Source organism: Sus scrofa, chromosome 5, assembly GCF_000003025.6.
Source record: "Sus scrofa isolate TJ Tabasco breed Duroc chromosome 5, Sscrofa11.1, whole genome shotgun sequence".
Lineage (NCBI taxonomy): Eukaryota > Metazoa > Chordata > Mammalia > Artiodactyla > Suidae > Sus > Sus scrofa.
The window spans coordinates 74,839,552-74,858,452 of record NC_010447.5 but is presented as its reverse complement, the minus strand read 5'-3'; the positions used below and the strand labels follow the sequence as shown (position 1 = coordinate 74,858,452).

Genomic DNA, 18,901 nt, shown 5'->3' with positions numbered 1-18,901 from the left:
CAACCCAGGGGCTTTTCATTCTATGGTCCAGTCCTCTTTTCTGCTAATTCTGTAGTTTTCAAACTGTTTGGTGAGGTTCCAAGGAACTGTCTCAGGGATTGCTGTAAGAGCTTAGAGTAACACTAAGAAAATAGAGGTAAGTGTTGATATAAGAGATATACTTTTGTCTGTTCTCTATGTTGAGGGTTCTACACAAACTTTAATAACCATTGCACTTCACCATACTGCCTTATTAAAGGTAAAGAATGTTTAAATGTTTTTTTTTTAGTTTAAAAAATGATGTAGATAGCTGTATATAAAAAGCCAAGAGTCCATTTCAGTAAAGTTTTAAGAAGCTGTCATTTCTTGCAGCAGCTGTTGAACCTTTTATAAAGAAAGAAAAAACAAAAAGAACTGCATTAAAAAATTGGTTTGAAATGTACACTAAGAAAAAAAAATACAAACCCCACTTCCTTCACTTTCTAAATAAGAATAAAAGTTAATACCTTCTTAATGTCTGGTCTCTTATTTTTCTTTTCATGCAGACACTGACTGGCAACAGAGTACATAGTTTCAATGGAAGTGGAATCAGTGTCATTCATCTTCTTATCAATATAATCTTCAATTGTTTTTTCCTCATCTTCAATTTCTTCTTTAATATCTAGCTTTAAAACAAATGTTAAAACTTTAAGAGTTTCAAATAAAAATGAAACTAATCAGATAAATTTTTAAAATTTATTTATAAAAAATTCAATTTACATTATAATTAATTTATATTATCAATTATAAATAATATATTTTAATTATTTAATCAACATCACAGTAACATCTTATTTTACCATCTACTTGATAGCCTTATTAAGAATTGCGGACATGTAGGACAAATCCTATTTATTTATTTATGCATACATGCACACATACCTCCTAGAAACTTATATCTTTTGTTTTCTGCTTTTTACATATATGTGACTGAGCTAATTGCTTTCATATACCCATCACAGCAACATTTACTAGGCTGCCCACACAGGTTGCCTGCCTCTTGCTGTGCCCCTAATAATGCAATTCCAACTTCTGAATGCAGACCCCCTTCTTTGTACAGGCGAACTTCTCTATGGGTACTCACATTATTGAATCTAAGAGAAAGAGGGAGGAGGAAAAGGGGGGCAGGGACATGATGAAAAAGTAAAGAATAGGGAGAGAGGTGTGAGACTAGGATGGTATACTGGATTAAGTGATGATCCCCTGCGTTCCCTCCCCCCCAAATGATATGTTCAAGTCCTAATTCCCAGAACCTGTGAATATAGCTTAATTTGGAGAAAAAAGTCTTTGCAGATGCAATTATGTTAAGCATTTTGAGATGAAATCATCCTGGATTACTCAGGTGGGACTTAAATCCAATGACAAGCATTTGTATAAGAGACAGAAAGAATCACAGACATACACCCAGAGGAGAAGACCATGTGATCACAGAGGCAGAAATGGGAGTGATGTGGCTACAAGTCAGGGAATGTCCGTAGCCCCCAGGTGCTGGAAGAGGCAAAGAAATATTCTCCCCTAGAGTCTCCAGAGGCAGCCCTGACAGAATCTTGATTTCGGGCTTCTAGTTTCCAGAACAATGAAAGAATAAAACTTTCAAGTAAAGCCCCGTTTTGTGGTAAATTTTTTCCTCCTTTATTTTTATTTTTTAAATTTAAATTTTATTTTTATGGCCACACCTGTGGTATATGGAAGCTCTGGGGCTAGGAGTCGAATCTGAGCTGCTATGTCACAGCCAAAGCAACGTGGGATCTTGAGGTGATGCTGGATCCTTAACCCACTGATCAAACTTGCATCCTCACAGAGACAACATCAATGTTGGGTTCTTAACCCACTGAGCCACAGTGGGAACTGCTTCTCCTCTATTTTTAATCTACACACTTTCTCTGTATAATCCAATCAACACAAAGCTTTATATATGCTGTACACTAATGGCTCAAAAACTGTAACTCTGGCCTAAGCTACTGCCTAACCTCAAAGAACCTGTGGGACAGAGGATTTTCTTTGTGGAAGACAAAATTTCACTAAGTACTACTGTAAAATATTGTGAAATATTATGAAAATATTATTCATATTCAATAAATATTACCTGTAGGAATATTGTAATATACAGACATTGTACTTGTAACTTTTCCTAAAAGTATGGCACCAAGCTCTTGAACAAATATCTTATACTTTTTGACTTTGTAATTCTTATTCTAGGGAAAGAATCCAATATATACATGTTGTCTGAATTTGTTACACTGATTTGTCCCATTAGAACACATAAAATAGAACAAAGTCAGTATAGTTATTTAACTAATTCTGAGAAAAAACTTATAAATAGTGGTAGGCATTTCTGTAAGTCTTTTTAAAAATTTTTTTTAAATTTTTTTGTATTTTTAGGGCTGCACCCATGGCATATGGCGGTTACCGGGCTAGGGATCGAATTGGAGCTGTAGCTGCTGGCCTACGCCACCACAGCGATGCAGGATCTGAGCCACATCTGTGACCTACACTATAGCTCACGGCAATGCCGGATCCTTAACCGTTGAGCAAGGCCAGGGATCAAACCTATGTTCCCATGGATGCTAGTCAGATTTGCTGAGCCACGACAGGAACTCCTGTAAGTCTTTAATTTTATAAAGAGACCCTTTAAGTTCTTAAAATGTACTACTTATGGAAAAAAAAAAGCATGACATAATTTTCCCATAGTTTTAGCATTCAGTTAGTCTATTTATATAATTGTCAACAATGCCTAACATAACACACAAGTAAAGTTTTCTATATAACTTCATAAAAAATTCTCCATAATTGAAATGGATAGAGAATTTTATTCGCAATTCTATTCTGATACAAATTTCAAAGGAAGCCATGCTGCTTTTCCTCTCTGAGCTGAAAATGCTGTTAGTAATCACCCTGAAGGTAACAAAATAAAAACATACTAAAGAGACCTCAGAAATCATAAAGCTCTCTTCTGATTTTACCCAAAAGGAAACTAGAACAGAGAAAATATGTGTCTTTTTCAAGCTTCAAAAATACTTCATGGCAGAGCAGAGATTAGAAATATTTGATGCTTTTGCCATATGCCACCATGTAATTGCCAAAGGAAAGATTGCCAATAGAAAATGACATTTCTAGGTGCAAAATTTACCCATATAAATGTAGATTATAAATGCAAAGAGAAAAGAACTGGAGAAGATGAATCTTTCAGTTACCAATAACTGAGGTTCACGGTGTTCATCCACAGCTGGAAGTCCAGTTATTATTTCTAATAGAACCTATGAAAAAAACACATTAATATATGACTCAAGGCAATACATAGAAACTAGAAGGAACTTAGCCCTTGATTATGAAATCTGTTTAACCATTTGCACACACTGCATTCTGTCTTTTAGACATGAAAGCAGAAATATCATGAGCTGGGGTCATTTTTCCCTGCTCTTTTTTTCCCAGACACCTAGGATCCCACCTATCTCCACAAGCATTCTTTTCCACTGGCAACTTATTAAACAACCATCCCCTCTCAACACATGTTCTGAACACTTCTTTTCCTGTCTTGCAGAGGATTTTTCACAAGAATAATTTTCTCTGGCTTGAAGACAAATACTATTTTCTAAACTGCAAGCATATCCTAGAACCCTGAGCCTTAACTTCACAGAACTATGAAGGTAAATATCCGTAAATGAAACACAGGAATAAGAAAGATAAAGAAGCACCCAATTTCTCTAACCACTCCCACCCGCTCCTCACACTATCATAAGTTATTAGCAATAGATCAGAAAATGCCAAAGCATACTTTTAAAATTTGGTCATTTTTAAAACATGACCCTAAAGTTCATTTTTAAAATATGACCCTAAAGTCATAAACTATGACCCTAAAGTATGGTATGGTTTGTTGTATGAACTGATTTAAGTTACATGCTAATTTATGAGGATAGTGTGGCAAAAAATTATTTTTTGCAGTAATTTCAGAAATCAATTTAACAGTTTTTATAACTTTCTCATTTAACTAGAGGTTAAATTGAATAATTTACACCTTTATATAAAAGAGCTAAATAAGACAGCTGTATTCAAAATGTTCTATTTTAATTTCACAATTATAGCCAGAATGATTATTGTTATTAATTATATATATAATATATGATTATACATTAATAACATTAATATATTTTAATAATATATTCTAAATATATTGTTATAAGTATATATTAATGCTATATTCCATCATTATATACATAATATAATACAAGAAAATAATGTATAATATATATGTGGAACTTACCACACCAAAGCTGTAGATGTCAGATTTGGGTGTTATTTCTCCTCGCAAAGCTTCAGGTGCCATATAAGCTGTTGTTCCCACAATTCTGCTAGTCATGACTGTCTGGGCAAACTTCTCAGAAGCCCGTGCAAGCCCAAAGTCAGATATCTTGGCTGTAAAGTCTTCATCTAATAAGATATTTGCACTGAAAAAAAGTTTTTTTCTTTTCAAGCAAATCAAACATTTCCTTAGATAGGTGTATGAATGTATTATTTACAGAGTATCCTATTTCATAATATACAGCATAAAAGTGTGAAATTTATGTAAAGAAACCGGGATTTCAGATTAAAGCTAAAGAGATGTAACTGTCTTCTTTTTTACTTTGTTTCTTGAGGAAAAACTTTAGGAGAATAAAAGTGAAATAAAACTGTCCATGTTAGTGATAGATATTCTTATTATTTCACAAATAATTTATTACAGGGTTACCTCCCTCAAAGAGTCCTAATGGGCCATTCTTAAGACCTTTCCTAAAATTGTTTTTTTTTTTTTTTCTTTTTAGGGCTACACCTATAGCACATGAAAGTTCCCAGGCCAGGAGTTGAATTAGAACTATAGCTGCCAGCCTATATCACAGCCATAGCAATGCTGGATCCAAGCCATGTCTGCAACCTACACCACAGCTCATGCAACGCTGGATCCTTAACCCACTGAGCGAGGCCAGGGATCGAACTTGCATCCTCACGCATCCTAGTCAGGTTCGTTACCATTGAGCCACAACAGGAACTTCCTAAAATTTCTTATTTCATTTAAAAACAAATTTCCAAAGTATCTCAAATATTTATTTATTTCATTTGATGGGGGGGATACTATCTGAAATCTTTTGATGAGGAAAGAAATAGGGCTAAAAGGTCTTAATTCATTTTATGCATTCAACCCATACACTCCTTCTTTCATTTAACAAAACTTTATTGAGGATTCCCAATGTATTATAACCTTTAAGCTTTGTGCTGGGCATGGGGGGAATCTTCAGATCTGATCTGTGACAAAGGTATGTGAATAATTTTTAAAAATCCAGTAAGTATTCCAGAACAGTGATATCAGGCTCAAAGTGCTGGGAGTACAACCATGTGTCTAGAAAAACTGCAGAAAATTCCAAAGAGAAAGTGAAAAGTATGCGTAGTCTTGAAGGATTATTAGAATCTTGATGTTAAATGAGGGAAAGAAAGGCACTGCCGGCAAAGGGAGCAACATGAACAGTATGATGAAAACATTAAAACATAAGATCAATTTGAAGAAACTGGTGTCTATGGAACAGAGAATTGAAACTTTATCCTGTGAGCAACTGGATCCCAGCTCAAGGTTTCGTAGTAGGGAATGATGTTCCCAGACTTGATTTTTAGAGTCATAACCTGGCAGCATAGTCGTGAATGGATGAAAACTGGCACAGACTGGTTAAAGGATAATCAGGAGAGTTTGTAATAAAGCAGGCAAGAGATAATGAGGGTCTAAATAAAGACTGGTGGTGGGGAGAAGGTGCTAATTTTAAGGCATACTCAATAGAACTTTGTAATTTGTATGATATGAGGAATAAGAGTCTTTAGCTTGGGAGATAGGATGTATCTTGACTTCATGAAATTTAGGAAAGAAATACAAGAGGAAAAGTTTGGGTTGGAAAAGAAAAGAGTTTGATTTCTAACATGTTGACTTAGAGGCTGCTGTGGTGCATCTCAGGGGGGTCACTTGGTCTGAAGATACTGAAACTATAGGATTGGAGGCTGATGATACAGACTTGACAATTAGCCACATATAGATAGCAGCTTAAGGCGATATATCACTCAGCAAGAATGTGTAGAATGTGCGTTCCCGTAGTGGCTCAGCAGTCATGAACCCAACTAGGATGCATGAGGATGTGGGCTCAATCCCTGGTCTTGCTCAGTGGGTTAAGGATCCGGGGTTGCCACAAGCTGCAGCATGGGTCTCAGACAGGGCTCAGATCCAGTGTTGCCATGGCTGTGGCATAGGCCTCAGATGCTGCTCTGATTCAACCCCTAGCCTGGGAGCTTCCATATGCCACAGGTGCAGCCATCAAAAGAAAAAAAATAAAAAGCAACTGACATTTTTGACTCATTCCTTCTTGGAAAACTCTCTTTCCTTGTTCTCAGGGATACCACACTCTCTTGGCTCTCAGCTTATGTGCATACTTTTTAGATTCCTTTTTGGACTCGTTCTCTTCTACTTGGCCATTAAGTCTTAACGTTATTCAGGACTAATTCTTGGGAATCTTTCCTAATCTATATCTCTCCTAAAGTGAAGACAATCATATAACAGGTCTTCAGATCTATGCAAGTCATACACATACAGACATCTTCAGCTCAGACTTCATTCAGCTCCAAACATGTATAGCGCACTGTTTAACATCTCCACTTCTACATCTTAAAAGAACCTCTAAGACAAGCTGCAAGAGAACTCACATTTTCCATCCCAACCTGGTCCTCTTTCAGTGCTTTCTACATAGGTGAATCATGCCACAATCATTTCAGAATGCAGTTCTGGAAGCCATAAATGCCAGTGTCACTCCTGACATGTTCCTCTCCTTGAGCCCTCTGCAGCCAAGAATTGGCAAGCCCTGCCGTCTTAATTTCTCAGATCTGTTCATGTCTCTTCACATGAGCTGTCACCATCAAGCCTTCTATGATAGGCTGCAAACTACCCCATCTTATAAACTGTTCTCTACACTCAAGTCAAGGTGATCTTCTCAAAACTTAAATATGATGCCATATTCTTATTGACTTTCAATGGCATCTGATTACACCTATGATAAAATTAAAGTCCTTATCTTGATCTTTTAGGTCCTACAGGGCTTAGCTCCCCGCCTGCTGCTCTAATTGTATCTTATATCATTCACCCCTTCAATTTCTGCACTTCAACAATTTACTTCACTTCCTGTAATTTGCCATGGTCCTATGTTTCCTCTGAACACTGGTCTTACAAATGTGGTTCCTTCTTCCTAGAATTCTCTTTCCCCAGACTCTATAGCTGCCCTCAAATTGTGCCTGTTTATTTCTTGTTCACACTTTGAATCTCTCTTAAACGTCATTTTCTCAGGGAATTCTTCTTTATACTAAGACTACAGACTATACTCTATAAAGTTCTATTATTTTGTTATTATTTGATTGCTGTCAGATGCTACAAATGCTACTTTTGCTAACTATACCACCTATAGTACCTATCATATAGTAGGTGCTCAATTAATATTTGCTAATAAATACATAACAAGGAAGATAACTGAATGCACGCATGGAGGATGAAAGTGATTCAGAAAAGAGTGATGATCCAGAAAATAAGATGGACAATAATTTTGACAAGGCAAAGTGGTCAAGAAGAACAGAATAACACTATTTTAAAAAAATCCAATTAGGATGAATAGTAGAAATAGGTCACTGGGTTGGAAATAAGGTAAGTTACAGACATTCTTAGCGAGAAGCGCGTTCATGGAGTGCTCTGGGTTAAGACGTGCATGTGAATAGTGAATAGATAGAGGAACAGAAAATTCTTCTTTGGTTTCCCAAAAGCTTTATAACAGTAGCATTTACCTTTTAATATCTCTATGAATATGATGGTTTTCATGTAAAAAACTGAGGCCATTAGCTGCACCCTGAGCAATCTTGCATCTCATGTACCAAGAGAGTGGTGGAGTATCATCCTTATGAATTAAGAAACAAACCAATTTTTAAAAAAGAGAGGATTAAAAACATCTATAGAAAATATACAACAGAACATGTTTTCCTAAGCACTACAGAAAGTGATATTCTATTGCTAAGAATTTAGGGTTATCTTTTTTTTAAGTTGTTAAACAACAATCTCTAAATAAGATCAAATAAGGGTTAGCATTTCTTATTTAACAATAAAAATATAGGCGTTCCCGCTGTAGCACAGCAGAGGCAAATCTGACTAGTAACCATGAGGTTGTGGGTTTGATCCCTGGCCTTGCTCAGTGTGTTAAAGATCCAGCGTTGCCGTGAGCTGTGCTGTAGGCTGCAGACGTGGCTCGGATTCTGCGTGGCTGTGGCTGTGGCATAGGCTGGCAGCTGTAGCTCCAATTAGACCCCTAGCCTGGGAACCTCCATATGGCACAGGTGCGGCCCTAAAAGGCAAACAACAACAACAATAAAAATATATAAAAGCATCTGTAAAGTCTAGCTTTGAGTGATAATTTTACATTTTAGATTATCACCTGATAGAGTGGCAATTCCAACTGCTTACGGGTCAACTGTATAGTTTTCACAGACCATGAAAAATATTAAGATTAATACAGTTTAAATGATCCTGTCACAAAGTAAACAGCAGTATTCCAACCCAGGAACAGAAAGCCAAACAATCTTATGAACAAACATCTTACCAAGCAAGACAGTCGGTCTAGCAGTGAACCATTGGACATGTAAACATATACTAAGCAGAGGTCATCTCCATCACTTGAGAAACCAAGTAGTTCTACTAAGTTTTCATGCTGACACCTGTGACAAACAATTTTCCACTAAAGTTATTATGATACATACAAATATTTAGCTGCAGGTCGGAAGTTATTCATTTAGAGCTTCACCAGGAAAAAAAGAGCAAGAAATAATTATATGCTATATATCATTATAATATGATACATATGTTTCTAATATATTTACATGCTTCCTATAACTGCTTATACTTTTCAGCAAACAGTTTTACTTTCAATCAATATTGATCAACATTAGAAGCAAAACCTCTCTTGATTTTATAGTAAAAGCTCAATAATTCATATCATTGGTACTTGCAATAGTTTGGTTAAGAACTAGGCTAATGTTTAACCTTTGTTTCACGTAATTTTCAATGCTGGCACAAACAAGATTTCAAGAAGTTTGTTGAAACCCTTTTAAGACTTCTCCAACACATCCAAAGCACTGACTTAACAGATATTTGATTTTTAATCACATCAAATTTACACATTTCTAATCATTAATCATATCTGGTTATTGATAACCTAGTTTGAGTTTCTTTATATACTTGAAGGTAAGAAAACTAAAGAGAGCTGAAGTATACCAGAACTGCAGGCATCTGTGGTATAGTAGAAAGAAAATTGGGCTTAAAGTCCAGCTCTGCCGTCTCCTGGAAGTGTAACTTTTCACAAGGCCTTACCGAGCCTCGGTAATTTTATCTGGTAAATGTGGAAAATAATACCTATTATGTAACATGGATGCTGTGAGAATTTAATAAAATACATATGAGAGCCTACAACTATTTCATGAAATGTAAATTAAGAGTAAGTGCCCCATTTTCCACCAAACTGGCAAATTTGAAAAATGAATGGATAACATTTATTTGCTGAGTTTACACCATTATACAAGACACTGCAGAGTGACTGACCTGCTTGGTTTTATTTAATCCTTACCACAACGTAATGAAGTAAGTACTTCATTATTAAAATCATTATCCCGTTTTATAGATGAAAAAACTAATGACTAGACAATTAAGAAACTTGACCAAGGTCATTCTGCTAATAGGTTCTGAGATTGGTACTTATTAAAAAGTAGTAGTACTACTTAATGGTGTTGAGGTAGCAGTGAAGTTTGAAATTGTAATACTTTGCTGGAAGAAGGATAAATTATCATAACTTATCTACAAAGCCATTTAGACAAATGCTTAGAAAGAATATAAAAAGTTCATGCATTCAGAACCAGTAATTCTTCTCCTAGGACTGTATTCTGATTAAATAAACAGATTTGCATTTAAGGATTTATATACAAAAAGATTTCAGGGTGCTTTAATTTGTAATACTGAAAATTAAAAACAAACCTAGAAGAGTAATGATTAAATAAAATATAATCCTTACATAACACTAGAATATTGTACAATAAATTTAAGTGTCTTAAAAATTCATTTTTAATGACATGGTAAAATGCTACACATTCATGAAGCAATTATATCAAAATATCAGCAGTTGTTATCTCTGAGTGACATATTTAAGAAATGATTTTTATTATTTAAAAAATATTTTCCTGTATGTCCCAGATTATCTATTTTGAAGTAGTTACTTTTAGGATCGGAAGGTGGGGCAGGGGTGAGGAGAATAAATCCTAAATAGAAGAGTTTTTTTTTCAGAAAGAGTTATTTTTACTGTGAATGAGTAACTTCCAGTCTATTCTTCCTTGAGGTTAAGCAACTACAATTGGTAATTTACAGCAATAGGTAGAATGAATATAAAATGGTAACTACCATTAAGGATTTAGATCAAAAGTTCAAATTCTGGAGTCAGACAGATCTGGATTTGGAACCTGCATATTTATTGTTTATATGGCCTTGGGCAAGTTATTTAACATTTCTAAACCTCAATGGGAAGAAAAATTGTGTGTGTGTGTGTGTGTTTATAGTGATTGTTATGAGGATTTAATGAGACAATGCACATAAAATACATTGCATAGTTTCTGGTCTATTGCACATCTTCAACTATTAATCACTATAATTATTAGAATACATTTCCTAATTTTTTTCTCTTTCGCCTCCTGACGATGTCCAACAATTTTCAAACATACCGAGTCAATGCCTTCTAAACATTCTTGCATAGAACACTTCTCTGGTGTGTGGTGTTAACTTATATCTAAGGAATATTTGGTATGTTCTCTATATCTATATATCTATTGTACCTACAATTTATCCTTTGTGAATTTGGGGAGCGGAAGGCATGATGATGGAAGACAGCTGAAATTCCATGTAACTTTGCCATGATTTAGAATAATGAGTGCTGTTTAATGTATACACATATGGCTATATGTAGTCATAGAACTGTAGAGTCAAAGTTCTTTCAGGTCCTCTAATGTAAACCCTTTATTTTGATTTACATATTTGAAACTATCACTAGTTCATGGCACACTCTGGGCAAGAAACAGGCCCCTTACCCCTTGTCCTGCTCTTTTCCACTGTAGCACACTGCCATATGAACTTACTTTGCCAGTACTTTTATTTCTTGATCAAACTGTTGTTTCAGTTCTTCAGTACTAATGTCAACCACCTGAAAAAATAACATACAATATAATACCTACAATAACCTCAAGGCTCGTAAAGCTAGAAGGGTGCAAGAGATCCTCTGGCTAGTCCTGCCTTCTTTAAAACAGGAAGGAATCATCCTTTCTATTTTATAGAACTGAGAACTAGAAATAATAGTGAGTTGCTTAAATATTAGTGATGGCTGGTTAGTGGAAGGAAGAAAACCTTATAAACCATGTAACTACATAAACAGCATGGAGTCATTGTGAGAACAAAATGAAATAATAGAGACGTCACTGCAAAAACTTCTAAAACAATTCAGCGTAACAGAAAGCAGAATCAAATTTGAAGGCAAAAAGGATGACTCCCTTTGTTGTACAGCAGAAATTATCACAACCTTGTAAATCAACTATACGTCAACAAAACTTAAAAAAAAGAAAAACAAGACCTGCAAAAGTATTTGCAATATGCATGACAAAGGGTAACTATCTTCATCATATAAATGTGTACTGTATTGACATTTTTAGAATACAATAAAGATTTAAATATAACAAATAAATAAGTAAATAGTAAACCCTCTGAAAGAGATGGGAACAAAGTACATAGACAAGAATTTTTTTTTGATGTTTTTATTGCATATTTTCTAATTTTTATTTTTTAAAAAAATGTATTGAAGTATAATTGATTTATACTGTTGTGTTAATTTCTGCTGTACAGCAAAGTGATTGTCATACATATGTATTTTCTTTTTCATATTCTTTTCCATGTGGTTTATTTCGGGATATTGAATATAGTTCCCTGTGCTATACAGTAGGACCTTGTTGTTCACCCATCCTATATAGAGTAGTTTGCATCTGCTAATATCAAACTCTCAATCCTTCCCTACCTCTTCACACCGCCCCCACACCTTGGTATAACTGCAAGTCTGTTCTCTATGTCTTGAGTCTGTTTCTGTTTTGTAGATAAATTCATTTGAGTCATCTTTTAGATTCCATGTATAGGTAATACCATATGGAATCTGTCTTTTTCTGACCTAATTCACTTAGTATGATAATCTCTAGGTCTATCCATGTTGCTGCGAATAAACTTTATTTTTAAATGAGAAAAGTAATACAAGAAAGTTATTTTTATAAAATTCTCTTAGAATTTTACCATTTTTACCTCGATTCTCAACTTTGTTTTGTGAATCATATGTATAATTGGAGATTATACATAAGATCACATTTATGTATAAGTACATTTTTGCAGGGATGGAGTCCATAACTTTCAACAAAATTTTAAATGTGAAAAACCACCAGCTTAGGAGTTCCCATTGTGGCCTAGTGAATTACGAACTAGACAAAGTGTCCATGAGGATGAGGGTTCTATCCCTGGCCTCACTCAGGGGGTTAAGGATCCAGCATTGCAGCAAGCTACAGCCTAGGTCGCAGATGCAGCTTGGACCTGATGGCTTTTGTTGTGGCGTAGGCCTACAGTTGCAGCCCTGATTTGACTCCTAGCCCGGGAACTTCCATATGCCACAGACATGGGCCTGAAAAAGAAAAGAAAAAAAAAAAAAGAAATACTAGAATGATGTTTATTTAAAGAGAATATACCCAGAAACAATACATCTCCTAAAGATTAATTTAAAATTTATTATACAGCACACCAGGAAGCAACTCTTCCTTTAACTCTTTCTCTTCCTGAAAATATAACTTACTGCTGCAAGCTTCTTCACTGCAACAGCCCTGTTGTTCACGTAGCCTTTATACACAACTCCAAATCCTCCCTCTCCCATCTTGTTACCACCAATAGAAACGGGTCGCTCATCAAAGTTATTTGTAACATCCTTCAATTCACAGAACGCAAAACTGTGAAAACCTGTAATGTCAATAGAATAAGGAAAAAAGGACTTTAATAAAAAAGAAACTGGTTTTAGTAACTTCAGTAGTTCCTCAATTTGGGTATTCATACATATGCAAATATTTACAACTTTGGATTAGGTTTTTACCCTCTGGAGGAGGGTAAAAACATTTTTTAAATACAAAGTTTAAGCTTTGAGAATTCTGTTTGGTGGTCCTCCAGTTCATTCTTTCCTTTATAAAACAATCTTTTAAGTTAGGTAAGCATTACTCATGGTTTCACAGCTTCTGTGGTTGTCTGTACATACTACTGCCTCTCCTCACTGACAACATTAATACAATGAAATGGTTCTTAATAAATCAGAAGGAAAAAGACCACAAAAGAGCTATTGCCAGAGTGTACAAATAAAAGGAAGGATTTATTTTAAAGCAGTGATGGTCTTAAAGACAAACCCACCAGTGGAAAGCACTGCAAATGTTACTTACGTGTATCACTAACTTCTAAACTTTTACTTTCTGGACTTGAAGAGTCTGGTGGCATAGAGTTGTGTTCAGGATTCTGACAGGGCATCACAGATGTCCTGTTTGAACCGTAGAGAGGCATCTGTTTCTGCTCAACTGTTACAGTGACTTTAGAAGGCAGTGTGTTAATGGGTTTGGGAACAGCATCTGACAAATGAAATAAGATACAAGTTGTCTTTTCATAAGAAAAAATGTTTGTGAATAAGTTAAACTAGGAACTGAGTTCAAGTAATATCATTCCAGTTTCTACATACTAGCCTCATATTTTCAGAGCATGACCTAAGAAGCTATCTAGTAAGAATTTATAAATTTTGATAAGGATGGGTAAGACAGTGTTTCCAAAAAGTGGTCCATGAGCCACTTACATCAGAAGCACTGACGTACTTGTTTAAAAACATAAACCTTGAGCCTAATTTAAGAATTCTAAAAACGAGGTCTGAAGGAGCGCCTAGGAAGCTACATGTTGATCAAGAATTTCAGGTGATTCTTATGTCCTTGGAAGGATAAGAACCACTGGTATAAATGGTATCAAAGGGAAAAAAGTAGCTTATGAGGAAGGCAATGCAAGGAATCCATGATCACAGAGTTCTATCAAGGTGGAAGTTAAAGATGAAAAATAAAAAGAACTTTTTTTTTGGTCCTTGTAAACTTCCTATTGGCACAAGACTATCTGACTTAAATGGTGAGATCAGACTCAATTCTGGAGCCTCCATTTCTCAGCAGCAAGTCTGCAGTACTTCACATCTGGGTTACTTGTTAAAAAGGTGGGAAGAATTGAAAGAGTGCAAAGGAGTCTTAAACGTGAAGTTAATTTACTATGGGAAAAAGTAAGAGAAGAAATGTTCCTATTTTTGCCACTTATCTTTCCACTCTAATGATGATCCCCTAGATACACTCAGTTTACCTGGAAGCAAAAGACTTGCAGGGGCAAAAAACTCATTTTGGACCAAGAGATCCACAGATCACCAACTGTGCAATTTGTGGTGCCCCAGTCAAACAGTAATTCACAAGTGGGACTTTTTCCAGTTTGAAGTAATGCTTCGAATCTCCTTAAGGCAAGTAACAAAGAAACAAGGTTAGTATTTAAAAAGAGTTAACTTTTTTTTTTTTTTTTTTGTCTTTTTAAGTCTGCACCCGTGGCATATGGAGGTTCCCAGGCTAGGGGTCTAATCGGAGCTGTAGCGGCCGGCCTACGCCAGAGCCACAGCAACGCCAGATCTGAACCTTGTCTGCGCCTACACCACAGCTCAAGGCAACGCTGGATCCTTAACCCGCTGAGTGAGGCCAGGGATTGAACTTGCAACCTCATGGTTCCTAGTCGGATTCGTTAATCACTGAGCCATGACGGAAACTCCAAAAAAGAGTTAACATTTAAACAGGAATCATTCTCCCTGCCCCTGTCTGTCTGTGCAGCTGCTTTTGCGTGTAGGCCAGATGCCTTGTACAACACCTCCCAGTGTAAAGTTGTCTAACTACTTTCTCGTGATGAAATTTAGGTTAAAATTTTTTGGTAAGAACCCTACATAGAGGACAATGTATCCTTGGCACTGCCTCGCATCCAGAGGCACACAAAGGCAGTGTGTACCATTACTGACATCCCACGTACTTGGTTACGGAGGGGTTACTTCAGCTTTTTCTCTCTACAAAAGTACCTTTTCCCTTTGCGATTCATAAACAACCTGTGGATAGTACTTTGAAATCTTTGTATATCTTGTTCATGAACACCCTTTTACCTATGGTTTTAGCACTCATTGGTGAGCCCTTGTGAATCAGTTACTCACTGGTAGTTGTAAATTGGTAACTTTTTAGTTTTATCATTCTCTTAATGGTTATTCACTGCCATTATTCCATAAAGAAGAGTCTTGTCTCCTTGCTACCACTCCCTTACCTATGCTCTAAAAGTTTTTAACAGTTAATATCAACAAGTTGTCTAGAAAAATAGTTTTCAAGGTTTAAACTTAAGCTAAGAAAGGATTTTTCAGTACTATGTTCGATCATTTCCTGCCTAAGACTTAAGAAGTCTACTCACAGATGTGTATGTGTATAAGCAACTTTAAAATGTTAATTTGAAGAATTCCCAAAATATACGGTCAAAGTACATTAGAGACGCACAGACGTTACTAGAGATTCCTATAATATTCTTATGTTATTTCAATGTGGAAATGACGGGTGTGAGGCAGAGTGAACTGTCTGCTTGCCAGACAGAGAACTAGTATAAAAGTTAGAGTCTTGATTCTCATCCCCAAAACTTATTTGCAAGATCACAATATTGGCCTAGCTAATATACTGAAGAATGAAGTAAAAATTGCAAAAAAAAATTTTTTTTAAATTAAAAAGGGGAGATATATTTATTACCATTATGTCCCCTGGAGAGAGGTTTATTTTCTGAACTGCAACATTAGACAGCATTTGTACCCATTAATCATTCTAGATTGTGATGTAAGAATTTAAAGAGAAAAAGAATTTTATAGGTTACCTTATATGAAACTGGTTGTATCTGTCATCACCAGATGGTTTTTTAATAGCTACTGCTAACTTCTTCCATCCTTCTTGAGGATCAATAAAATCTGACAACTTCCTAATTAGTCCAACATTGAGGCAGCGCACATATGTTGAAGCTGTTATGGGTTTGTTCATCTTTTGTTCCTAAAATATGGAAAATTCTCATTAAAATTTTGTAGTAGCTTTAGCGATGACATCTGTAAGCTTATATATGTCACACTTTGCTCTAATATATGAAATGTTGGCAACTGGTCACACCATAATAAAGGAATACTCAGAAACCAATCACTTGATATTTTAGCCTTTTTTCATCTCTAAATACCAATATAAAAAATTGATTTTTCTTTGACATTTTCCAACTAAAACTTACATTAAGTTGCAAGTTTACTTTTTTTTCCAGAAAAATTCCTGTAAATATATTCAGGAATCAAACTATTATATGCAGAATGGATAAGCAACAAAATCCCACTGTACGTATAGTACACAAACTATTCAATATCCTGTAATAAACTATCATGGAAAAGCGCATGAAAAAGAATGCATAAATACGAATAACTGAATCACAGTGCCATATAGCAGAAATTGACACAACATTGTAAATCAACTGTATAACTAAAACAAATTTAAAAAATTTATTTTTCAATTTAAAATATTTTTCTCAACCAGTATTTATTTACTACTAAACATTCATGCAACATTCAGTGATAGATGTAAAAAAAAGTGCTGACATAATTTGAATGGCAGTAAAAAAATATGGTCTATCCACCAGCGTTTCACATAACACATTCTTCCTTGACTTTGCCACAATTTTTGAGCCCATCAGACCTGCCTGATCATTCACTCCCTACTGAGGTGAATCCTGTGGTTCAGGGCTTTACTACTCTCTGGACAGAAACTCTATTTCTTCAGACCCCTTTTTTTTTTTTCCTGTTCCTCCACCCTGGAGAGCTGTAGCCAGGGATAAATCACACAATTTTACTTGTACACCAGAGATGCTGAACACAGCTTTGGAGAACTAAGCAACCCAGCAGACTGGTGTGAATACAAATTTAGGGGACCCCTTTCAATTGTGCCTTCAAAACTGCCATTAAGCTTCCTACCTGTCTTTGCTCATGGTCTTTAGTGATTATTATTTCACCATTTAGCTCTCCCCACATGGCTTTATTTGATCTCCCATGCTAAGCAGGTGATGATTTTTCCTTCTAATTAATCAAAACAAATAAATTTAGATATTCTTGTCATTGACTCTCCTGCTCCCCTACCGATTTTTATTTTTAAAATGCAATCTAATTAATTTGAAGAGTAATGCAGAGATTCATAGGGTACAAAATTCAGAAGCTATAAAAGAGTAAGAAGCAGAAGTCTCCCTGTGTCTTACACCTCTGTATAAGATCTCTTCTCGTTTGCCTTCTTTGACCATCATCTCTTGGTAGGTCCATCTACTTTCAACCTACTTATCGTTCTCCACTGCACAATGTATTTGTAATCATATGTTTATTTGTTTAATTGTTTACTAATGGTCTCCCCCATTAGACTATAAGCTCTAAGAGTTCAAGGACTATGCTCATTTTATTTACTAATATATAACTAATTACTAGCATATTATAGATACTGGTGTAGTTAGGTGTTAGGAATGAATGAACAAATTTCTTGCCCAGTACCATGCCAGGTGATTTACATATTTCATTTAATCCTCACAGTGACTAAGGCAGTTTTAGCATCTTTATTTCACAAAGTGAAAGAGCCTGGTCTTGAACCCAGACCTGGCTCCAAAATTCATGCCATATGTCCCCATTTTTCTAACTCAATGCTTTGTTCCTGTCATTCTCATTTCTAGAAAGACTAATTAATTCCTTTTATTTATCCATGCATTCAATAAACATATACGCCAGGCTTTGCACTCGGTGATGAGTGCATTGCAGAGAAGAGAACCTCTTTGTGTTCTCAGTCTAACAAGGGATACACACAATTACAATGAGTGTAAATGTTACAAGAAGTGTGAGCAGAGTGTTATGGGGCGGGGAGATGGGGCATCAATGGAAGCGCTCTGAGGGAGGTATGTCAAGACAGACTTGGAGGGGGTGGGAGGGTGGGAAGATAAGTGAAAAGGAGTGAGAATAACTCTGAAAGGAAATTGCAAGCAGCAGGAATAGCAAGGGAAAGCATTGGTTAGGCTAAAGCAAGGTTTTTTTTTTGTTTGTTTGTTTGTTTGTTTTTAACAGCTGGGTCATGACACTGGGGAGGTAGGCAAGGGCCAAGTCGTCATGTTCCTCATATGCTATAACAAAGAGTTTCAAGTTGATACCAAAAGTTACAAGGGAGCCACTTCAGGATTTTAAGGACAGGTGTATGTGAACTTACTTTGTTAAATGTATTCCTCTGGATAAGAAAAATTGAAGGATTGTATATTGAGGCAAAGAGATCAGTTGAAAAACTTTACAATAATATAGAAATGAAAGCCTGAAGAGAGTCTACCATCAGGCAATGGAGAAGAAAATGCTTCAAAGATTTAGGAGGCCAAATGAAAATAATTTCAGAATGTTAGAAGCAAAGGAGCCTGAAGAAAACAAAGAAGCTGATTCCTAGCTTTTTCTCCCTTGGGTAATTACATAGATGAGAGAGGAAAGAATGTGTTCAGTTCTGGTCATGTTAAATGTGAAAAATTACCTCTGGCACCATCTAAAGGAGTTGGTACTAAGTAGTAGATATTTGGTCTGGAGCTTAGGAGAGAGGTTTAGGTAAAGAATCTTCATTAGGTTCATTCTCA

At 35.7% G+C, this 18,901-nt stretch overlaps 1 protein-coding gene across 1 annotated transcript; it reads right to left on the bottom strand.

Annotated features, from left to right (window-relative positions):
- On the bottom strand, nt 328-16,269 carry IRAK4 (interleukin 1 receptor associated kinase 4). The gene is given in 12 exon segments (NM_001112693.1): nt 328-363; nt 486-644; nt 3,213-3,275; nt 4,280-4,463; nt 7,852-7,961; nt 8,658-8,772; nt 11,230-11,294; nt 12,969-13,129; nt 13,597-13,779; nt 14,537-14,591; nt 14,594-14,681; nt 16,109-16,269. Coding segments are annotated over 12 exon segments (1,380 nt in total).